This window comes from Daphnia magna, linkage group LG1, assembly GCF_020631705.1.
Source record: "Daphnia magna isolate NIES linkage group LG1, ASM2063170v1.1, whole genome shotgun sequence".
NCBI lineage: Eukaryota > Metazoa > Arthropoda > Branchiopoda > Diplostraca > Daphniidae > Daphnia > Daphnia magna.
This window is the reverse complement of record NC_059182.1, coordinates 10,816,184-10,840,630: the sequence shown is the minus strand read 5'-3', so window position 1 is coordinate 10,840,630 and position 24,447 is coordinate 10,816,184. Positions and strand designations below refer to the sequence as shown.

Below are 24,447 nucleotides of genomic sequence, written 5' to 3'. Positions count from 1 at the left end.
TCCAACAACCACCAATTCATGGAGTACTGTCAACTAATTAAGAGACCGTTCTTTTTTGCATCCCTCAAACAACCACCAATTCATTGACTACTTACAACTAATTAAGGGACCGTTCTTTTTTGCATCCCTCAAACAACCACCAATTCATTGACTACTTACAAGTAATTAAGGGACCGTTCCCTTCTGCATCCCTCAAACACCCACTAATTCATTGGCTTCTCAACAGCACCATTGACTGAGTTCCGACACTTTTAAGAGACCGTTTCCTTTTGCAGCCCTAAAACAACCACTATTACATTGTATTCATAACAGCTCCCTTGACTGTGTTTCACCACTCTTCGGAGACCGTTCCCTTTTGAATCCCTCAATCTGTTTTCAACAGCTTCTTTGACTGCTTTTGAACACTCTTCAGAGACTGTTCCCTTTTGCATCCCTCAAACAACCACCAATTCATTTGCTTCTCAACAGCTCCATTCCCTAAGTTGCAACACCCTTAAGAGACCGTTCACTTTTGCATCCCTTAAACAACCACCAATTCATTGTGTTCTGGACAGAAAGTTTGACTGCGTTTAAACACCATTGAGAAACCGTTCATTTTTGCAACCCTAAAACAACCACCAATTCTTTGACCTTAACAGCTCAACTGACTGCGTTCCAGCACTTTTCAGAGACCGTTACCTTTTGCATCCCTCAAACAACCACCAATTCATTGAGTACTAACAACTAATTAAGAGACCGTTTCCGTTTGCGGTTCTTAACAAGTACCAATTCATTGTGTTTTCAACAGCTCCATTGGCTGCATTCCAACACCTTTGAGAGACCGTTCCCTTTTGCATCTCTCAAACTAACTATTGTTTGTGTTCTCAACAGATCCATTTACTGCGTTCCAAAACACTTGAGAGACTGCTCCCTCTTGCATCCCTCAAACAAGCACCAATTCATGCTATCTTAACAAATCTATTTACTGCGTTTCAACACCCTTTAGACACCATTTCCTATTTTCCTCAAAGAACCACCATTGTATTTGTTCTCGACAGCTCAATTGACTTCGTTCCAACACCATTAAGAGATTGTTCTCTTTTGTTCCAGTGCGCGCGCTTCCATTGGTTCGAGAGGGTTCACGTAACTTTTTCTGCCTGAAAAAAGGTTGACTACCTGGAAAAAGGTCGACCACCTGAAAAGGGTTCGAACTGCCGCTGGCTAGGCTTAACCTTTTTCTTTCGAATTGGCGCGGACAGGGTGGGTTAAAGGACGGACGGAGGAAAACGGCGGGCAGGGCGAGACCCGCAGGAAGGGCGGAAACAAAGAACAGGTTTGAAACGACGGGCAGGGGACAAGCATCGTCTACTACTTCTTTTAATGCGCAAAGGGTATTTGTGGGAGGGATTTGTTTGTGTATCTGTCTGTTTGTTTGTCCGGGGAACTATCCTTGTGCGCGTGCTACAATTGGTTCGAGGGGGTTCACGTGACTTTTTTTTACCTGAAAAAAGTTCGACTACCTGAAAAGGGTTCGAACTGCCGCCGGCTAGGCTTAACCTTTTTCTTTCGAATTTCCGCGGACAGGGCGGGTAAAAGGACGGACTGGGGAAATTGGCGGGCAGGTGTAGACCTCCGGGCCGGGCGAGATCCACGACAGGGCGAGATCCGCGGGCAAGGAGGAAACAATGGACAGGTTAGAAACGACGGGCAGGGGACGGGCATTGGTAAAGCACTAAAACTGCAGGTAAAGGATCAAGTAAGGAGCACGGGCATGGCTTTGGAGGCAGTTCCCAAGTGCGCTCAACCGTGATTTGTTTTTACGTATAAGAGTGGTACGACTTGACAATGCGTGAATTAAGGGGCTTAAAGTGGATTAATAAGTTGTAAGGAGATTGAGGGTATTTACGTGGATTCAGCGGCTTAACATGGATTAAGGGCTTTAAGTGGATTAATAAGTTGAAAGTAGACTAAGGGGCTTTACGTGGATTCAGCAGCTTGACATGGATTAAGAGGCTTAAAGTGGATTAAGGGGCTTTAAGTGGATTAAGGGGTTAAAGGACAGGTCCGACTAAATACTAGACTTCACCTATTACCGTCCTGGGACGGGCCGCTGTAAACTAGTCTATACTCTATAAAAATCTAAGGAAAAATGTGGAAGGAGTTTTTTGTCTTTGGCAATGCGCGCATCTTGTGATTGGCTGTAAGTTGCCGCCGGCTACTGGCTAAGGTAAAAGGCGGGATGAGGCTTTTGGAAGACTAGATGCGTAAAAGGTGGACGAAATCGGACGAGAGGACGGGTGGACGAGACAGCATGTGAGCCGACGGACAGGGGCAATAAATAGGTTGACAGCCAACTAAAATGGGCATTTTGGTGGGCAGTAAGTGGGTTGACGGGCAGAGACTGTGAGGAGGATGGTAAACAGAGGCAACGATATGGTCGACGGGCCCCCTACAGTGGTTATTTTTGCTGATCGATTGTTGGTCGACGGGCAAAGAGGGGGTTGACGGGCAGAGGAGGGGGTCGACGGGCAAAGACTGTTAGGGATTAGATAGCCAGAGGCAATATATCAGTTGACGGGCAACTTCATTGGGCATTTTTGTGGGCAGTGAGTGGGAGGACGGGCAGAGACTGTGAGTGATTCGACGGGCAAATACAGCGGAAATTTTGGCCGGCAGTGATTGGGTCGACGGGCAGAGACTGTTAGTGAGTCGACGGGCAGGTACAGAGATTGGGTTGACGGGCACAGACTATGAGGAGGCGGAAGGGCAAGGCAACGATAGGGTCAACGGGCAACTACAGCGGGCGTTTTGGCGGACAAAGAGTGCGTCGACGGGCAGAGAGGGTGTTGACAAACAGAGGCTGTGAAGGATGTGACGGGCAAAGGAAGCAAGTAGATCGACGGGCAGAAGCAATGAGTGGGTTGACGGGCAACTACAGCGGGCAATTTGGCGGGCAGTAAGTGGGTCGACGGGCAGATACTCAGAAGGGAGAAATGAACAGAGGCAACAAAAGGATTGACGGGTCACTATACTGGGCGTTTTTGCGGATCCATAGTTGGTTGACGGGCAGAGAGGAGCTTGACGGCCAGAGACTGTTAGGGAGCTGACGGGCAACTACAGCGGGTTTTTTGTGGGCAGCGAGTGGGTTGACGAGCAGAAACTGTGATGGAGAGGGCGGGCAGGGGCAAGGACAGGGCAGACGGTCCACTACAGCGGGCGTTTTAGTGGACAGAGATTGGGCCGATGGGCAGAGACTGTGAGGGATTAGACGGGCAGATACAGGTAGCGATTTGACGGGCTGAGACTGTGAGGGTTCAAACGGGCAGGGCCACCGATTGGGACGACGGGCACCTACAGCGGTCATTTTGGCAGGCAAAAAAGGTTGACGTGCAGACTATGAGGGAGAGGACGGGCAACTAGGCGGACATGTTGGCGGGTAGAGACAGTGAACGGGTCGACGGGCAAAAAATGGGAACGCAGAAAGCTTTAAGAGTGGACGGGCAAAAATTTAACGTTTACAGTTTGGCAGAATTAAAGGGCGAAAAAAGCGTAAAAAATACGCTAGCGCCACCTATCTCCCGGCCCTGGACGGGCCAAAATTTACTAGTCATTTTAATATTTAACTCCTCTTAGGAAATACGTCATGTTAATAACATGAAGACGTATTCAAAGTATTTTTATTCATAGTTATTAATCTATATTTTTCTTTCCAGATCAGTTCTTTGTACCGTAAGATAACCCAATCTCCATCTATTGAGCTTAGCAGGCGAATTTCATTCGTTTCCACTTTCCCCTCCAACCCAAACTGCCTCACCCTAAATCCCTTCGGGAAATTCCAAATGCTTCGCCCTAAATCCCTTCGGGAAACAAGTGTAAATGTATATATAAAATTGTTTCTGCTTATTTGTGTATGTGAGATATTACAGTAATACATCTATATATACCAATATGAAAGGCTCGTAAAAAAAGAAGTACTCGTAAAAAAAAAATAATAATAATGAAAGCCGCGTAAACAAAACACAAACATATCCTTTAAAAAGAAAAAAATTTATATTATATATAATTTCAACCTGAAAACTGATGGTCGTCTAAGGATGCAAAAGACGATTAAAAGCGTTATATGAGGTTTCAAGATCGAACAGTAATTGTCGGACTTGACTTTCACTGAGCTCATCTGATGCTTGCATAGATAAAAGAGTTCGAAGCCACTGATTGACTTTTTCTTTACCCTCAAATTCATCTGGAACTAGACTAAGTCTTGCCATAGTTTCAGCCAGGTCTCGCAGGTCTGGCTGCAATTCATCATTGGCACGTATATCTAGCCGAAGTTTGTCCATCGTTGTGATGAATAAAGATACAATATCTGCAATGCTATAAAATGTTCTGAGTTAGGTGTTATCCTTCATTACTTTCACATTTATCACAGTTATACCATTTGCTGGTGTTTCCTTTGTCATCCCTGATGGTAATAGGTCGGTCTTCTCTAATCCTCTCCATTGCTGCTGGGCAATCCAGTTTGAAATATGAGGTAAATGTGTCCAAAGAGGGAAATTCTTCTCCCTGAACTTGCTTGAAGGCTGCTTTATATTGAACAAGCAATTTAGAACAAGCAGCTGTATACTCTTTTGCAGTCACCGAGTCTTTGATATATGCCTTTTCAAGACACTGAATTGTGTTTATCACAGCATACAGATCAGCCATATTATCATACCTAAAAGAATCAAGTGATTTTACAATTAAATAAAAAAACTCTTCAACTAATTTAAGGACATAAAAACAAACAGTGATGAAACTAGCATTTCTGAGGAGAAAACCCAAAAAACTCCTAGACAAGGATGAACCAAACAAGTATACTATGGTCATCAAATGATTATATAGATTGTATGGCAGTAGTCAGAAAAAACTGTGAATATTTTACTTTTCTCTTTCTCTTGCATTCTTGTATAATTTGGCTTCTTCATTTAATTCTACTTTCTTCAAACCTGACATTTCAGTTTACTTAGACAGGACGGTTATCAGAAACGAGTGTCTTCGGGCGTAGATGTTGCAACACGAGTTGTAGGGCATCCCTAAAACGCGAAAGCGAAACGCGAAACGAACAGCGACTAAAACGCGGAACGCTGTGCGAAACAGCCCCCAGGCAATGGGCTGCGAAACACTCAAATATCGCCTAAAGGCAACCTAAATAGAGAAACGATTTTGCGAAACCCTTATTTAAAATGCCATTGGATTCTGCATTTCATTTAGAGAAATAAGAACCGTGTACAGGTGTACTATTCTTTTTTGAGAACATGTAACCCTGATAATCACTGTGAGCTCTACGCCAACAAAAACTCATTTTTAAAATCTATGGTTCTTTCCAGTCCTTTTTTAATTTGTTGACATTTACTTGAACAAATTCGCCACGAATTGTCAACTTGTTTTGGCTAATAGGAAACTAAAAACGATGGGGATTAAAAAACTAGCATTTTAAATATAACAATGTGTTTAGAATCTGATTGAAGTAAATGAAATTAATTTATTGAATTAAATTGAGTTTAAACCAAAAAATGTAAAGCCGTGGGCTAACTGGGATGTTCTCCAGTGCTCTGACCTCTGAGTGCCTTGAATGGTTCCATAGCATGTTAAATTTGGCCTGAAAAAACTCATGAGACTGTTTGGCTCTGTCAGAAATGTAAAAGCCTTGCCCAAAATTAACTTTCAACACGTTGGTAAAAACAAATATGTTTGACTTTAAATTACCTGCGATTCCTGTTAAAATTTTATTGAAATGTTAACATTTCGCGCTTTCGCCAGCCATCCAGCAGCCTTCTGTTTCGCAACGTTGTTTCGCACTTTAGCATGGGAATGAAACACCATTCAGCGGCTAAACCGCGAAACAAACCATCTTGATTCGCACCGCGTTTCGCGTTTTAGTCGCTGTTCGTTTCACGTTTCGCTTCCGCGTTTTAGGTTGTATCAAACATGTAACAGCTGTTGTTGGAATACGCACTTTTAAATGCGTATTCTGTTAAGGTAGTCGAGGACGTAACCATTTGTTGTGCAGAGAGGGTAACCTAGTGCGTTAAAAGCCAAAGAGTGAACAGTTTAGCAGAGTATTAAGTTCGTTATTATAAAAAACATTGTTTGCCAAAAATGCCTTGGTATTTTCCATGGTCTGAGGCAATCAAGAAAAGAGCATGCAGATATTTGCTGCAACATTATCTTGGACGATTCTTGGATACAAAACTAGGATTAGACCAGCTGAGTGTGGACTTATACAAAGGGACTGGTTGTGTGAAAGATGTAAATCTTGATGTGGAGGTAAGTGATATTGTGAAAGATATCTTGAGTTATTTCTATACTTTTTTGTTGCAATTTCTAGGCACTAAATGATCTAAGTGATGAACAAGGTTTGCCTCTAGAATTTTTAGATGGATCCATATCTGAAGTATCAGTTTCTGTTCCTTGGTCAGCTTTACTTAGTGACAGTAGTTTTGTGGAAATCAAAGGGCTTTGTCTGGTTGTACGCCCAAAACAACAATGCAAAAATGGTATCTAATGTGAAGCTATTTTATAAAACCTAAGTGAGTTGTTCTCTTTTGTTGTTTGTGTTAGCTTTTATGTGGGAATCTATGATCAACAGCATGATCATGACCACAAGTATGCAGCTGGCAGAAGAGTGCTTGAAAGAAAATGAAGGAGAATCTTTTGAAGAATCTCAAACCACATTTGAAGGATTGGAACTATTTGCCCAAACACTTGAAACTGTTCTAGCAAGAATCAAGGTCAGGGTTATTGACACTGTTATCAGATTGGAATATGTCCCTCAAAGTTCATTGTCTGGAGTTGGCCTAGAAATCCATGTAAAAAGGTAAATATGTTAAAACCATCCCATGCTTTTTAAGCCCCTTACTGTGATAATTTTGTTGTTAAAGCATAGTTATTTGTATATTCATTCCTTTTTTTCTCTCAAAGAATGGATTATTTTGATATGGCAGGCCAAGACCAAAATGTTCCAAATGGTCACCAAATTGTTAACGAAAAATCTGCTTACGCAACAAAAAAATTTCGATTGGAGGGTGTTTCAATATATTCTGATGAGTTTGCTGCAAATCAGAAAACACAATCAAGAAGTTGTTCAACTGATAATTCCTCATCTTCTGGTTCATTCCCAGAATCTGATTATGACATTAAAACCCCAGATCAAAAGTTCTCTGATAATTTAATTCTCTGTGGGAAACTTAGTGGCCGACATGAAATAGCCATACGATACAAACAATGTGAAAACCTTCTTGGGCCTAAGGTATAATTGACCCTTACTTCCTTTTTGTTAAGTAATGCTACCACTTATAGGTTTATCTTAGATGGAGTTGGACGTTACGCTGGGGTCAAGTGTCCTGTTTTTTTCACCTCGTCAGTTTCATTCCTTCCATGCTATTTTCCAAGCTTTAGTTTTACCAGCTTTTGAAATCAAGTAATTTCTTTGCCATTGCATCTATACAGAAGTTTGAAAGTTCTTTTTTTTTTACGACTTCAGCAACAAAAGCAAACGCAACGAAAAGCCAATGCAATTGTCAGATTACCGACGAATTGAAAACGAGCTCCAACAGCAAATAAAGCAAGCAACCTTACCAAGTGTTCCAGGGGAATCACTCAGTAGGAAAGGCTGGTCGACTGGATACTTGGGTTTGAATCCTAATTTAATTTTATCGATCTGGGAACTTTCCCTCTCTTGTATACGATTACACCACCTCTACATAATTTACAGATGATAGTGATGAAGAATTTCATGCATTTGAGCCAAGGCCTATGGGGAAAATGGACATTAACCTGGTACAGACAATTCAGCAACCAAATGAGAGCCCATCGTAAGACATACTTGTTTTCTTTGTTAATATGTCTCTTTCTAACAATAATTTTTATTTCAATTGGTTTAGATGCGAAACTAACAGGCGCACTGAATCGCCGTCTGTGCGCCATTCGAAAGCTAATAGTCGTGCGTCTTGCATTGTGTTTATTGTACCATAGTTAAAGTTTATACTTTCACATTTTGTTCCGCTTTTATTTGACCGTTTGTTTCAACAAGTCGAATATGCTGTCTTAACTGCTACCCTAATTGGTATTTTCAGATTTTTCTGAAAATGGATGTCCACTGGAAGAAGAGAACGCGGCGGTACGGATGCGGTTTTCAGTGAAATTGGGAAGTCTTGTGGTTTTACTGATTCACGAAGATATCTTCGCTTGCAATTCAACTACAGGCCAGCTTGCAGCATCTTCTGTTGACCAGATGCGTTCATTGGCCAATTTTTTCTTTGACCAAATAGGATTGCTTCATTTGGTTGGAGCCGGGATAAAGGACTTATCTGTTACTAAAGAAAAACTCAATACAGCATGCTCCAAAAGTCATCTACGGTAAAAAATTCATACTAGAACTGTTAATTTTTCTTGCCCCTTTTCAGTAATGTTCTTTTATTCTAGATTCATACTGGCCCCTGTGAGCATCAATGGTACCGAACAGGACTCTACCTTGGGGACTACCATGGAATTGAATCTGACAGCTGCGGTGGCAGAGATCTTGGAGTGTCTTGTAGAAAAGTCTTCTTTGGTACCTAATACTGGAATAGATTCTTTTCCTGTTAGTGATTTTTAGTTTGTAACATTAAGCTTTTTTCAAAATCTTTGATTTTTATTTTTTAAATTAGATTATTCACTTCCTCCCACATTTGGATGGATGCCAAACAAAGCCAAATCTTCATTTGAAATTCATATCCCATCAACCAGGGCGTATTTTACAGAAAGTCCGCAAGCCTTCTATGCCCGAAATGAATATCAAGTAAATTCATTGTTTTGCGTTCCTAGCAACATTACTTTATCTATTGGAACTTGCAGTTTCTATTTCTGTCCATGCGAGATCGAGGTCGATATGTCGATAGTTGATCGTATCACAGCCCTCCTAAATCGACCAAGTTTCTTATGTAGTCCAAAAGCCAGGTTTAATCAGATGTATCAGGTATTGGGTGTGCTCTATAAGATTTTTTCTTTTATAATACTTACATTCTAATTTAATTTAATATGAATTTTTTGTTTTTATTTAGGAGAAACACATCAGCGTTGATGCCGTATTGGACAACGATTCACTTTGTCAGACGAACATTAGTGTATCATGTCCGAAACTTAATGTAAAGTTGAGGTCAGTATGTCAAGAAATAAATCGACGAGAGGAAATCTATGATTCATTGTTTCATTAGATTTCCTATCCCGGATTTACGACCTGTCCATGATTTGCAGCGGAATCCGTGGTGGCGGAGGTGTCTTCGTCCGGATGTTTTAACTATAGTACTTCAGGAAGTTATCTTGAAAACGACCTTCACCCCAAACGAAACGAGCACGACCGTCCACCTCGTGTGCAAGGAAGCCATTGGCAGTTATCAAGAAAAAGCGAACGAAGAAGCCTTAAAATTTTTGCATGCTGTGGCTCAAGACGACGATGATGTGGATATAGCAGATGGAGCTGGTCATTATGACCTTCCTCGAGTAACAATGGTTTTTCGACCCTCACACACCAATGGAATTGAATTAGAAGATCAAGACGAAACTGATCGGGAAAACGATGATGACGCTGATGTGATGACTATGTCGACAGGAGAGGCTTTGCTCGGAATCACAGCTGAACAACCGTCGCCCTTCAGTAAACAAAGGCGCATTCATAAAGGGCAAAATCATCGGGACGAAGGTCAGGACAGCTTGACACATGGCGATTTTTCCTGCTTCATTTTGAATTCCCTTATATTTTCGACTACCTAATGTTTTAGCAATAAATTTACATCCTATTTTGTACTAAATGATGTTCCTGCCCTCGTATCAGGTGCGATATTGGACGAGTTGGTGATCCCCGGAGACAGCGAAGAAACTTCAGAATTCATTACTTTAGCTTGCAAGATGTGCCTCACCCAGATAGATATTTCGCTTCCAAAGGCTACTTTACTGTTACCATCAAAACAATTCTTTGAGACAATCTACAACAGACTGTCTACTGATCTGTGCCTATGGGAACCATCAGCTCCTGAATATTTTGCCTCCCATGGAAAGCCTTTTCATGAAACACAGACCATGTCCAATTTTAGTGGACTTGGCTCGGCTGTCCTGCAAAGCCCGATTCCTAACATGTTCATTATGTGCAAATCGGGAGTTGCCTATGGTAAAGCACGCACAATTTTTGCTATTTTAGATTCTGAACGATATAGTGATGAAAAATATTTAATGTCCATTCATTTCCTGTTGCAGAATCAGATTCGGAATCGGATGAAGATGGTAATGAAGCAGCTTATACCTACAGGAAAAGCCGACCAGAACAATTGAATGGCAAAGGAAAAATGAAATCTTCGCCTAGTAAAATGTGCGTTTTAGTCAATATCGGCAAAGGATCTGGAACATTGTTTTGTCACATAAAGGTTAGTTAAGAATTTTGGTGTCTTAGAAGTTTTTCTTTCATTGACTTTCTGCAGGATTCATTTGGAGGCGATAGTGTAACCCATCACGGAGAAATCCAGTTCTGCATTGAAAATGGAAGATTTTTTTCTGTAACCGGTTTCAAAGGAGATGATCAAACAGGGCATATCTGTTTTCATGCTTCCAAAGCATCTCTGTCGCATAACGGTATTAGAATTGATCGAACGCTCAAGTTGGCGAGCTGCCAATTAACATTAATTCCGAACATTTCTATTAAAGTGTGTATATACAAAATTCTCAAATGTTTTTGATTTTATATTCTAGGCTATGTTCTAAATTCGTACGAAGACCTTGGTGATCACCCGAGCTCGAGGTTGCACCAAACAAGCCGTGTCGATCAAGTAATTTATCCTTCCCCTAGCGACACCAGAGTTGGACGGGAACAGGTGGAAAATGGACCAATGATTTCTTTGGCCATAAAAATTCATAATGACACCCGACAGCACGTAAAGGTCTATCTGCTTTCCGTAGTTACTGTTTTTACTGTTTGATACTAAAGCTTTCACTCTCAGACCTTCAAAACTGCCATCGCCGTTCAAGGAGGTATCCTACGTCATCGGTTTGCTCCTCCCACTCAAAGCTGGTTCAACCAATTAATCGATTTCCTCGACGTGGTTGACTATCCTATAGCAGGCTATTGTACGCCTACTGTTATTACGGAGCTCCATCTTAATATATCAGACTGTGGAATAGACTATAGGTAATTTTTTTACCTAATTTTTATTTTATTTCATTTGGTTTTTGTAATTTTTTATAATTGTCGTTAGTTCTTTCATATTATTTGACTTGGTTTTTGCTATTTGCACATATAATATATACATATACGTCTATAAATAATTTTTCTGTTTTAAGGCCACTCTATTTACCTGCCAGAGCGTTCCTTAGTGTTGGGGCAGTAAACGTGTCAAGCAATATAATGGCCCTTACCAACTCGTCTGTGCTACGTTTCGTTGTAGAAGATGCCTGCTTATACTTGTCAAATCGCGTAAGCTACGGGACAGTAAATCTTCAAAGGGATTATGTTTGTGTGCTCGAAATTGACTTAATCGAACTGTCGCTGAGACTGCGTGAAAAACAAGAAGAAGCAGGAGACCCGTCTAGAAACAACTTTGAACTCCCGGAAACCAAATTACCTTTCTTTGAGTTGCAGGCGTCGTTAAACCTAATCCGTTTAAGAACTTGCGCTGACTCTTGCCGACTGTTACTTGATTTAATGAAGTATTTGGCGGAGGACGGTGATTTCGATGAAAAAGGGATCGCTATGTCGGAAGACTCGAGTGAAAGCGGTGTACTGCTAAAAAGTGGATTGAACAGTGCTGTAGGAGGCTCCTTGTCGTCTCTCTGTGAGCAAGAAAAAGAATCGCAAGTAAATGATCTCATGGCTGAGGCCATGCGAGATTCAAGTCCTGTACAACAACGACAATCGTACAAATCGCAACCAAAAGAAGAGTCTGTGGCCAATACGACGGAAGTTTTCTTCTTTCCTGATGAAAACCAAATTCCCATTCGAAATGTAAATCTTATGAATTACCAAAAAGGATCCTGCGGAAATCGGCATCAGGACATAGCTCAGCAACTTATGGATGAAGCGCTTGATCCAGAATGCGACGATTGCCCAAAGACGGAAGAAGAATTTTGCATCCTAGAAAATGATCCTGGCGTCGGATTTACGGTTGGATGTTTCTTACTGATCACTCTTTTTGGCGCATTACTTTTAGTTTAATTTATCTTTTTGTATACCTTCTTCCTTTTTCTTGTTTTTTAATTTTGCTATTGTTTTCAATTTAGCCCCGAGGAGGTGAGCCACATGTTCGTCAGTTAATGTCGGCTTCCGTACAAGTTGTCGACGGCCATTTTTCGCCTCCCATTGGAAAAATTGACGTCCTTAAAGCTCCGAAGAACTTTCCCGTCCCGGTTATGCGATATGTGCTCGGTGAAATGACTCTGATTTGGGAAATATTTGGTGGCCAAGATTTTTCCAAGTCTACGTCGTCTTCCAATGCGAGGTTCGTTCTTACTTACAATGGTAGTACGAAAAGATCTAGTCTGATGTTGCACTTCACCGCTGTGCCATTTTTCCGTTAGCAGTAAGTCAAAGTTTCACAAGACGGTCAGCTTCACGAAGAGAAAGGACAGCCCTGAACAGGTAAAATTTTGCCCATCGGCTGACGGTAAGAATACGTCTCAACCCATTGGGAAACGTCCAAACGATTGGCATAGATGTCAAAACATGAGAGGTGGTTACAACAGACAACAAGACGTTAAATTGGAGCTTCAAATGAACAAGGTAACTAGGAAAATTTGTTGCAAACTGATTGTGTGTATGGAATTCATCTTTGTTTACCAGGTGCGTCTTATTCATGAAGTTTACCCTGACGATACGTTCCAAGCCTCCCGGCAAGTCTTAACAATAGCTGATATAGAAATCAGGGACCGCCTCGCTGAATCACACATTAACAAACTATTGTATCAGTACTGTTGCGAGGCACGACCTCGACAGGCTCATGCTAACATGGTTCTCGTCAAGGCGCTACACATTAGACCTGATCTTCGTCTACCTGCTTTGGAATGTTGTTTAAAAGTAAAAGAAGTTATTTCCATTTTGTCCCTTTCAAATATTTTGGTTGAAGAAAAGAAGTTTTATAACGTTTCTTCCGCGTTCCATCACAGGTGTCCATTTTACCTCTACGGTTGCATTTAGATCAAGATACGCTTGCCTTTATGACTGACTTTTTTGCTTCCATGTCCGAAGTAGGGTGCCATGACGGTACGTTTTTACATCGAACGATTAGACTTTGAATTTTTTGGTGACTTTTCTCTGCTATATCGTTTTCCACTATAGAAGAAGACGGAGGAAGATCCGCTATGAATGGCCCGATTCCAGTTCCCATAATGGGTTTAGCAGGAGACGTTGTCTCACCAAGCCCTTGCCCGAGAGAATTTACCCATCAGCGGGATTCAGTTAGCACTGCGGACAGCAATGATCTGTCAATTTCCCCGCCCGTGTATTTCCGATCGTTTACCTTTTCACCTGATGTGTTGATCCGATTTGACTACCACGGCAAAGGGGTGGACCTTAGTCAAGGACCTTCCTTTTCTGGGCTTTTAGTCGGGCTTGGCCAATTGAATTGCTCACAGTTGACTCTTAAACGACTATCCCATCGACACGGGTGAATATATTTTGCCTTAATTTCACATTTCAGCCAATTTCATTGGCAGATTCGGACATCGTGTTGCATATTGTACGTTGTTTCATTACATATTGTATTATTGAATATTCCTCAGGCTTCTTGGAATCCATAAGTTGATCGCATATGCTCTAAACGAATGGTTGATTGACATCAAGAAAAACCAGCTTCCGTCAATAATGGCAGGTGTGGGACCAATGCATTCAATCGTTCAGTTAGGTAAGCATCTGCATTAATTCTACCGATTGGTTTATGTAGTGTAATTCTGTTGAACGTTGCGTAATCTCTTATATGGGGGAAAACTTAGTTCAAGGAATCCGCGATCTTTTCTGGCTACCAGTAGAACAGTTTCAAAAAGATGGCAGAATTGTTCGTGGGCTGCAACGAGGTGCCAATGCTTTCAGTACATCTGCTGCGTTAGCGATTCTGGAGTTGACTTCTCGTGTAGTACAAACTTTACAGGTATGAAAGAAAATGTTCATTTCGTGCTAGTCACATATTTTCATATAGTAGTGTTGTTGATCCAGAGCGCTGCCGAAACTGCTTATGATGTTGTTTCACCTGGACCCAGCGTGAGGCGATCCCGGACAGGTTCACGGGGTCGACGTCGAAGGCAAGTTCAGCCCGTGGATATTCGCGATGGAGTAGCCAAAGCCTATCAAGTCGTCAAGGAAGTAATTAAATCAAAATTATTCGTGGTCTGAAATAGTAAATTTTTACTCCATTTTGCAGGGCTTAGGAGAAACCGCCCAAACCTTAGTTCGTGTTGCAAATGAAGAAGCAGAGCAAAAGGGCATGACGGGTGCTGTGGGTGGTGTTTTACGACAAATTCCTCCCATTGTAGTCAAACCAATAATTTTAGCAACGGAAGCCACATTCAACGTGATTGGTGGTGTTCAAAGTCAGCTGATGCCTGATACGCGAAAGGAAGCTTGTGACAAATGGAGACGAGATGATTAAAAGCTAACCCCATAACTAAGCCTGTTGTAATTTGTAATAGAAGCTGCTGCCTTTTCCTCCTAATGTTCTTCGGTTTATTTGTTTTTACACATCAGTTCTATTTCTTTTAACCCTCGAACAATACTCTGTGAAAGCAGAAAATATATGCCAATTAACACTTCCTGCCTTTCTCCGAATCTTTATTTCTTTCGTCGGTAAAAAAACAATAAAATGAGGCACTTTAGACCATGGACTACTCTAATTTAAGGACGGGACTCTTCGACATTTCCTATGTAACCCATGTAATTTTTTTTTAATTTTTTATATAATTTAATTTTTAAAAATAATTATTGACTTTCCAAATGTCCCTATATTGAAAATTACAGTGTTCTGCCGAATAAAGCTCTTTCGAATAAAAAACGTATTCTGAATAAGAATACGAATAAAATCTTATTCTTTATTTCGAATAAATTTTTATTCGATTTATTCTTATTCTTTATTCTCGAATATTTTTTACCTGTATTTTATTTTTATTTTTTATTCGATTATCCAAAATTTAAATGGAAAAATCGAATAAAAAATAAAGTTCCTCTAAGTCTAAAAATCTTTGTTTCCGCTAGCCGTTGCTCTTTTGTTTGGAAATATTTTTTCCGTTTCCGTTTTCTACTGTTCCATGAATCTGGATTCCGTTGATTTTGAAGTTTTTTTTGTTTGATTTGATTGGACTGGCTGTGTCACCAAAATAAAGAAATCATTTGCTTAATTATTTACTATTAATTGTTTTTAATTTTATGATTCAAAAATCGAAACATCATCCTTAAATTAAGAAAATCATTAGAATTTATTTTATTCGAAAATTCATTCGAAAATTTATTCGAAATACGAATAAAAATAAATTTTATTTTTATTCTTTATTCTTTATTCTTCATTTTTTATTTTTATTCTTTATTCTTATTCTTTATTCGATTCAATTTTCATTTTATTCGTATTCATATTCAAATAAATTTTTCCTTATTCGGCAGAACACTGGAAAATTAACCCTTATAGAGATAATAATAATATAATATAATAGGGAAACTGGGCGGGCCGCCGGTGCCATCTGGGAGCCAAAAATCCTAACTCATTGCTTGTTTTCTTTCTACAATTTCAAGTTCAGTTGTCAATCAACAAGATCATGCGATTTTAGTTGATAGATGGCACCCGACAATTTCGAGTTCAGTTGTCATTGTCAATCAGCAAGAACTTGCGAATTTTGGTTGATATATGGCACCGGCGGCCCACCCAATTCTCCCTCCTACCAAAATTAAAATCGCAATATCTTCTTAAATGATTTGTTTTATAAAGAAAAAAACAAGATGGTTACAATTGCCTTTACAGCTGCATTTAAAGATGTTTTTTAATTTTTTTCATGAAAATAGCCCACCCAACACCCTTTAACAAGGCGATAGGGAAAGAATCCCGTCCTTAAGTAAGAGTAGTCCATGCTTTAGACGTACCAAGTTTTGGACGGGGGGTTTTCGACTCGTCATTTGGGTACAGTGCCGGTCCAGTTATAGAACCGCCTAGCTATGGAACCGGCTCGGTTATCGAACCGATTTTTCTTTGCCGTGTTTCAGCGCCACCGTTGGCCGTATTATGTACTATATCGATTTTCTATGGCGGGAATGAATGGGTTTTGCCTTTTAAAACATGCAAAAAAATAGTACTGTAATGGGTTTTATCTTTTTAGGCAATGTTGTACATTGGTTCAATGACCCAACTAATAATAATAGGCGGTAAAGTTATTCATACCAAATACAATAATAATAGGCGGTAAAGTTATTCATACCAAATACAATAGAATACAATAGCTTCCACTATTCATTTTTATCTTCTAGCACCTTGTTCCATTCCAGTCCTTCTACCAACTCTAATTTCTTTTTCCTTCTGGTATGACAACAGTTCTTCTAGTTCATCAAACCACTTCCTCTGTGGATGGTCCCCCACCAATGAAGATACACTAGTATCTCACCATTCATAGCCATAGACTATATTACACATATATTAAAAATCTTTTTAAGTTAGTCATAGCATCGGTTCGAACACGGGACTATAGATCCATGGCGAACAGCATTACCACTCTGCTATGTGCCCTTACATTCTAAGACTGTCAAAGTTTGAGGGATGAAAGAACCAACGATAGGTAGCACTAAGATCGGGTGCTTGGTTATAGAACCATTCAGTTATAGAACCGCGCACAGGCCGGTTCTATAACTGGACCGGCACTGTATACGAATTTAAAAATAAAAAATATTTTTAAATATATTTTTTATTTTTTCATATTTTTTTCACATTTTTTCGTATTTTTCGTATTTTTTCCTATTTTTCATATTTTTTGATATTTTTTCATATTTTCCAGATTTTCCAGATTTGCTAAATTTTGTGAAAATTTTTTAGATCTTTTTTTTTACATGTTTTCATGCTTTCTTACAAAAAACTCTATTAACCCTAAATAACTAAAAATGTACATTTTCTTCAGCAAATGGAGCCAAAAATTTAATTCACTGTAAAATAAAACAAATAGGTGCCGGGACTTGAACTTCAGAACCATAGATTCTCTGTCCCATGTCCCAACTGCCTTAGCAATATAGCTACAACTTCCGATCAAATGTAACAGCAGGATAAAAGAAAATGTAGGTCGTTACGCAAATAAAAAAATGAAAAAAAGGAACAAAAAAAAAAGAATAACGAATAAAAATTTCGAATATTAAAATTTTTGACTCCTAAACCGTCATTGCCGATTCGTAAAAAAAAAGTGATTGCGGGGCTTCCTGGTTTACCCAAAAACCCGACCCACCCGACCCAAAAATTTTTTCGAAATGTTGACCTGCGCCATCTTTACCTGTTACAGTTGGAAGGTATATGTTGGGTCCACATCAAAATTAAAAAAAAAAAAATACATTTTTTGGCGTAAATCTTATTTTACGGAAGGGTTCTTCTATTTTACCTATTTTCGTTAGGATCATAACTGCGCCCATATAAGAATTTCAATATATTAAGTATAACTATTCCTGATTTATAATTATTATATATATTTTTATATTTTTTATGTATTCATATTTTGTTATATTTGTTTGTTTTTGTTTTTGTATTTTTCGGATTTTTTGCTTAAAAATATTGGGTTGTATAAATATTTTTTTCGAGTTGACAACCCCCCGGTTTCAGAGCTCCCATCTCTATTTTCGTGCTTTTCTGCATGAGAATCATATACAGTGCCGGTCCAGTTATAGAACCGGCCTGTGCGCGGTTCTATAACTGAATGGTTCTATAACCAAGCACCCGATCTTAGTGCCACCTATCGTCGGTTCTTTCATCCCTCAAACTTTGACGGTCTTAGAATGTAAGGGCACACAGCAGAGTGGTAATGCTGTTCGCTATAGATCTAGAGTCCCGTGTTCGAACCGCTGCTATGACTAACTTAAAAAGATTTTTAATATATGTGTAATATAGTCTATGGCTATGAATGGTGAGATACTAGTGTATCTTCATTGGTGGGGGACCATTCACAGAGGAAGTGGTTTGATGAACTAGAAGAACTGTTGTTATACCAGAAGGAAAAAGAAATTAGAGTTGGTAGAAGGACTGGAATGGAACAAGGTGCTAGAAGATAAGAATGAATAGTGGAAGCTATTGTATTCTATTGTATTTGGTATGAATAACTTTACCGCCTATTATTATTATTGTATTTGGTATGAATAGCTTTAACGCCTATTATTATTAGTTGGGTCATTAAACCGATGTACAACATTGCCTAAAAAGATAAAACCCATTACAGTAATATTTTTTTGTATGTTTTAAAAGGCAAAACCCATTCATTCCCGCCATAGAAAGTCGAAATAGTTCCTAATACGGCCAACGGTGGCGCTGAAACACGGCAAAGAAAAATCGGTTCGATAACCGAGCCGGTTCCATAGCTAGGCGGTTCTATAACTGGACCGGTACTGTATAGACCAGTTTCGGATGCTGCGTTGCAAAATTTAAAAAAATCCAGGGGGGTTTCGATTGCAGGGGGAGATAGAAAGAAAGGGGGTTTTTGATTTATTTACCCTAGTAATACTTTTCCAATTCAGGAAATGTTCTAGAATACTACACTTTAAGACATTCTGCGTCTTCTCCAGTCTTTATAAATAATTAATCATCCCTAGTTTATCTATTATCCCCATATCCACATTTGAATCACCCATGTTTACATATTTTCTTGACACTAGAAACGCAAAAAATACTAAACAGCATCCCTAGCCTTTTACTTGAATTAATTTTCATGGATAAACTAGGGATGATTAATTATTTATAAAGACTAGAGAAGACGCAGAATGTCTTAAAGTGTAGTATTCTAGAACATTTCCTGAATTGGAAAAGTATTACTACCTAGCCTTTTACTTGAATTAATTTTCATGGATAACTAGAGAATAGCAAGAGAAGGAGGATAGATTATGGATTAGGGGAGACCGTTCCCACCTTGGACAGGTCGGGTTTTCCCTATTATTTCCCAACCTTTTAACGCAATTTTTTTTTGCAAATAAAGTTTTTTCCTTACTCCCAACCACTGATTTTTTAAAAAACTGTACAATGGTAATTATAGAAGATATTGGGATTCAAAATTTTTTGTGTTTTTTGCCTGTTCCGGGGTTGCATTGGAAGGTCGCCTGTCCCACTTTAGACGTGGTTCTAAAATGGTCAAGGATTGGTTCTTAAATTTCAGAAAAAATGTCAATCATAGCTCTTAATGTAATGAACAATTTAGGTAAGATTAATTTAAGAAAAACTCGCAAGGAAAAAAGTTTTCTTATGATAGAAGATATTGATAAATGAAGTATAGGGGGAGGGGAAGCTAAGTAATACGATAACTGGTTAACCAGAATTTGTGTTAGTTAATTTAATTTAATTGACTTATATATAGGTTTTGAATGTTGTGATGCTCAAATAAATAGCCCAGAAAGTGAAAACCTTTTTTTAAATACGCCTACTAAATTTAATTGTAAAAAAATTCAACAATTTATAGCAAAACTATGTGTTAGTCTTTCAGCGCGTGGATTTGGCCCCTCCCAAAACACTCCCACTAATTGTCTAATCTTACCCCTGGTTTTTGTACAATATGACCTCAAAAAAAAGAGATTCGAGAAAATTTTTATATCTAATAAACTACAAGGAATAATTCTTTTTTTCTTTTCAGACTACATGCTTGAATAAGTCAGCTAGTTACTTAGAATAACTAAACGTAAAAAGTATAGGAAAAAATATTACGGAAACGTATCCAATAAGCCACAAAAAAAATTTCTTGCGCTAAAGTTAGAGTGGGTCATAAAAAAGAAAACACAAACCACCAGTTCACGAAGGAATGTGAACTGATGTTAAACAAGGTCAAGAGATAAAGTGAAGACATTGACACCTCGGTTAAACGGAAGAAGATGATAAAACAATAAAATCGGTAGCGGGGGAGGAAAACTAGGTCAAGGGAAGGAAAAACGGTACACAACTTTAGCCAGACAAATTTATGTTTAATACAACTAGGTTACAATTAAGAGTCCTTACATGACTCCCCCTCTTGGAAGATTGCGTCCCGCAATCAGCTCGGTGTGGCATGATGAACTAGGTCCGAGGGTCAGAGGCTATTCTGGTTCCATTTCTCGTCTAGCTTTGGGGTGGATGACTGCAGCCAGTCTTCTCCTTCCTCACTCCAGGCGTCGGTTTCGGAACCTTCCCATTCTAAGGTTGGGCACCTCTATTCGCGGTCCCTTTAGATGGAATCCTATACGTGCTTTCGACGTACCGCTCTGTTGCCAGGTCCTCTTCGTATGAGCCCAGGGAGTAGTGGCTGCTGACGAAACTGACGTTGCATTTTTCGCCACGAAGCCTCGCGATGCTGACGTTTAGCGCTGCAATGTCTATACCCCTTTCCTGGATGTCACTGGCCGGTGACAAGCAGCATGGTGAGGCCCTGTCTTGAAGTAGCGCGGCCGGATCCAGGATAAAGGTGGAGGTGCCCGAGGAGAAGGAATCTTCTACCCAGTGGTCCTCTACCGAGGGTAGAGACACGTCATCGGTGTCACCGGAGACGTCTGCGTCGTGCATAGTGTAAGATCTGCTTTTAATATTGTATTTTGTCCTCGGTGCACAGTACAACGTTTTACTGAGAGTACAAAAACAGCTCTGAAAATACAAGAGACTGCAACGAGTTTATATACTCCTAGAAGGCACCTTTCACCGGATGAAACATCCGCCGGTAGGGGCATCCGCCGGGAGTAACATCCACAGGTAGTAACATCCGCCTGTAGTGACATCCGCCGGTGGTGCATCCTACGGATGCAACATCCACTGGTGCTCACGTCAACCGTGACGCACGCCAGTCATGACATGCATCAGCCGTGACGTACTTTGACCGTAACAAGGTGAAGTGGGAGGGGCTTAGCTGAGTGACATATACTATGTGCCACTCAAACTCCCGTGCAAGGATAATGGGAATGTAGTATAGTAAAAGCGGCTCGTTACACTCCTCCCCCCATATTGGAAATAGAAATTGTTCCACCAATTCGCTGTTTGGGGAATACAATATTGGAGTTTTGAGGAATATTGGGACTGTGGAACAATAAAACTATTCTACAGGTTATTATAAAATTGTTAATCATATTATTGTGCAGTGGTCGTCGGCATGCAACATGGTAGTTGGGTCCTAGTCTTCTTCTGATTCCGTGGTTGATAACTCAAATTTTGTGCGCTTCCTTTTCCTCTGGTTTTCTTCGTTATGTATTGCAGGTACGTTTTGCTTTCTCGTTTTCACTGGCATTTTCCAAATTCTGAATATTCTTCGTATTTGTTTGTTTTTTATGTAATCCTGTGCAAAATTTCCATCTTTGTCTGGATTGTTGTCTGTTGCACCATTTTTCAGAAGCACATTGACGATGTCGGGGTTTCCATAACGAACTGCAACCATTAGAGCGGACTCAAATCTCGGCAGGGATCTCTGATTTACGTCGACTCCTCGTCTCGAGTCACAGGCTCCTAAGGCGACATTCCTATTATTAAACTGAGCTGCATAGTATAGCACAGTTTCCGCTCCTCGTCCGGATTTGCTGATGATTGAAGTTTCCCAAAGAAAACTTATGCTTTCTCGTTGCTTAAGTGCAATTGCAACCATAAGCGGTGTTTCTCCTAGGGAGTTCCAGGCGCGTAATTTGCAATGGTGATAACTTAAAACACGTAGTAGGTGTTTATTGTTTGTTGCTGCAGCCCGATGTGCTATCGTTTGTCCATCCTCCATGATATCCGGGTCTGCTCCAAATTCTAGCAGTAGATCCGTTATATCGAAACGTTCTTCCGTTACCGTCCCATGCAACAAAGTTTGCCCGTTTACAGAGAAGGTATTTAGTGTTTCTTTCAGTTTTTCTCCTCCCCTCTTTTCTTCTTCTTTTTTCAGAGAAAGGAATTCTCGAATGGATTCCCGAGGTGCGTAAATCATTTCGTAGTTCCAATTTCCATTTTTTAGTTGGGCTTGTGCTAAGTTCTCCATTCTTATTTTTCCTTCTCTTCCATACGATAAAATTGGTACCGTCTTCATTTTGCAGTTGTTACACGATCTGGTAGGTTCTGAGTGCACAGGATCTTGTAGGTTTTCTTCCGATACGTTCTCAGGGTTGATGTCCACCTCCTCTTGCTGATCCTCTTCGGATATTGGGCTGTACTGGAACATATATTCGTCATTACTTACGCATTCTTCTTCAGATGCAGAATAACCTAATTCGTTCTCAGTGCCGCTATTATATTCGCTTCCGTGTCCTTCTTCTACTCCTAAAGGAATAGTTACAGTACTACTGCTGTCGTCGTTGCTGTCCGACTCTTTTTCCACTTCGATGTAATTGATCTGAAAATTTTGTCTATCGTTGTTGGATTCCATTTCGTTTTTTAAATCGGCTTGTACTCGATCTACTAAAGATGTATAAATTGCCTGTTCTCACTCTCTCCTTTTTTTTTTTTTTTTTTTAATTACTCCTTGTCTTTTCCTGTTGGAAATACAGCCACAACTAAGTATAAACCAAATTCATTGCATTGTCACTGTTCCGTTATGTTAGTTTTGTGTTTCCGTGTTCCCTTTTCCCAATTTTATTTTTTTTTTTAGTTTCTGATGCTGTGGTAATATGTTGATTATAAGCCTGCGCTATGCTGCAATTTATTTTTCTTATTTTTATATATTTGGGTGTGGGTTAGTTGTGCAGCGGCATAGGTCTTCCCATACCATTCCATAACCAACGACGTAGGTGCATGTCGTATGACTGCCAGTGCAGTTTTTGTTCTCATTTTCCCATTTTAATTCCGCCATTGGGGGTATAAATTTTCCGTTCTGGGTGCACTTGGTTTCCTTATTTTAATTGCTGTTTCTTTATCTTGTGAGGAAGAAGCCATTAGTGGTAGTGGCGCAAATTCTCGTGTGAAGGGCTGTTCCTCTACGCCTTCCGGTAGCATTGAATCCATTTCCTGTCGGTCTTTAATTTTATCTGCTTCTCGTATTTTTCTTCTCTTCTCTACTTGATGCATGATTCGTGGGAAAAGGTTGCAAACTATGAAGATTCGTAGGCATATCAGGAAGAGTATAAATCCTATTACAGATAATCCCATAATTTTAAGTGTGTCGAACCAAGAAAACATATTCCCAATTTGATTATCTTGTTCTTCGGTCACGATGATATTTGATAGAGATTTTGTTTCTCCTTCTTGTAACCTTCCTACTAAGTCATTCAGTATATTTAGTTGTTCCATCTCCATTGTATCATGGGCCGAATGGCTCTTGAGGGCGAAATCAAAGTCGTTTAAGTGAAGTTCTTCAAATTCGGCGATCAGGTCCAAATTCGGTGTGTGTATGGTGGCTTCCTGTCTAACCCAATCACCGTTTGTTTCGTTGTGCTCCCAAGCATGAGGGTATCCATTGATGTTTACAAGTTGTGATTTCCAAAAACACTCAGAGTACGGGTGGATTGACCATCCATCGGTTCCAATTGTGCAGTCGCTTGTTCCATAATTAAAAAAAGGTTGGAATCCACATTTTGTTTCGTTGGCAGTTAGTAATATTCTTTTTGGTTCGCATTGCTGTAGGGTCATGGCTTGTCCAAAACCATACAGTCGACTGCATACTGGTAATCCTAAGGCGGCGGCTGCTAATATTCCGTTTGTTTGCGCCAGGATTATTGCCTGTGTTCTCTTAATTTTTGAAAGCTGGCAATAAACATCTCTGATTTCCTTAGCTAATTTGTTCTCGTGTTCAGTTTCCATGCTAATTTGAATTGCTCGTGCATTTTGCTGATTTCAAATTTAAGGTGTCTATTAAGTTCGTTGATAGATTTTGGTAATCCGTAGTTAGGGTCTTCGTTGATTGGTGACTGGTATGTGCTTGCCTCCGGTTTCCTATTTTCATCCAGTGTTGTTAATTTTAATGCTTCACTTGCCTGATTTTCTATTTTTAGGGAAGTTTGTTTTCTAATTTGTACCTCCACCTCATTTTGGGTAGCTTTTTCAGGTGGTATTTGCCACTTCTCAGTAGCATCTGCCATGATGATCTCTTTTTCTATTGTTTTGTTTCTTTCTGTTGTTGACGGTGTAGAGATAATTTTGTATGGTATTAGCCTTGAAGTTTCTGTAGTTGTGGTTGTTGAGATTATACTTGTTGAATTTATTGTGGCTATGGTTGTTTTTGAAGTTGTAGCACTCGTTGATGTTGTGCTCGGGGGGGTAGTTGTTGTAGTCGTCGATTTTGTTGTTGTTGTTGGTAGGGACTTTGTTATTGCTGTTGGTTTGGGTGTTGTTGGTTTTGTAGTGGTGGTGG

General features: G+C 39.8%; 3 protein-coding genes across 5 annotated transcripts; 1 reads left to right on the top strand and 2 right to left on the bottom strand.

Annotated features, from left to right (window-relative positions):
• Positions 1 to 3,869: 3,869 nt before the first annotated feature.
• On the bottom strand, positions 3,870 to 5,057 carry LOC123469467 (vacuolar protein sorting-associated protein 28 homolog). The gene is made up of 3 exons (XM_045168519.1): positions 4,898 to 5,057; positions 4,412 to 4,690; positions 3,870 to 4,350 (listed from the first exon to the last, which is right to left on the bottom strand). Exons 1-3 carry the CDS (start codon positions 4,966 to 4,968, stop codon positions 4,068 to 4,070), a joined length of 633 nt encoding a protein of 210 aa, XP_045024454.1. The 5' UTR covers positions 4,969 to 5,057; the 3' UTR covers positions 3,870 to 4,067.
• An 892-nt stretch (positions 5,058 to 5,949) lies between these two features.
• LOC116932894 (autophagy-related protein 2 homolog A) lies at positions 5,950 to 14,778 on the top strand. 3 transcript variants are annotated; one of them, XM_045168518.1, is made up of 29 exons: positions 5,950 to 6,282; positions 6,344 to 6,512; positions 6,577 to 6,832; positions 6,937 to 7,264; positions 7,326 to 7,435; positions 7,499 to 7,647; positions 7,730 to 7,829; positions 7,899 to 7,957; positions 8,091 to 8,373; positions 8,440 to 8,596; positions 8,664 to 8,794; positions 8,851 to 8,971; positions 9,057 to 9,151; positions 9,210 to 9,694; positions 9,827 to 10,159; positions 10,246 to 10,412; positions 10,467 to 10,617; positions 10,735 to 10,922; positions 10,983 to 11,170; positions 11,323 to 12,142; positions 12,259 to 12,476; positions 12,556 to 12,757; positions 12,818 to 13,051; positions 13,141 to 13,237; positions 13,316 to 13,640; positions 13,756 to 13,877; positions 13,966 to 14,120; positions 14,186 to 14,332; positions 14,391 to 14,778. In XM_045168518.1, the coding sequence occupies exons 1-29, from the start codon at positions 6,115 to 6,117 to the stop codon at positions 14,616 to 14,618; spliced, it is 6,186 nt and encodes a 2,061-aa protein (XP_045024453.1). In that variant the 5' UTR covers positions 5,950 to 6,114; the 3' UTR covers positions 14,619 to 14,778. The 3 variants fall into 3 exon arrangements, with proteins under 3 accessions (XP_045024453.1, XP_045024452.1, XP_045024451.1); XM_045168517.1 differs by having other exon boundaries at positions 5,951 to 6,282; positions 12,559 to 12,757; positions 13,313 to 13,640; XM_045168516.1 differs by having other exon boundaries at positions 5,951 to 6,282; positions 13,313 to 13,640.
• Positions 14,779 to 22,937: 8,159 nt separating this feature from the next.
• Positions 22,938 to 24,175, bottom strand: LOC123472669. The gene is given in 2 exon segments (XM_045174581.1): positions 22,938 to 23,908; positions 23,911 to 24,175. Coding segments are annotated over 2 exon segments (1,236 nt in total).
• Positions 24,176 to 24,447: the final 272 nt, after the last annotated feature.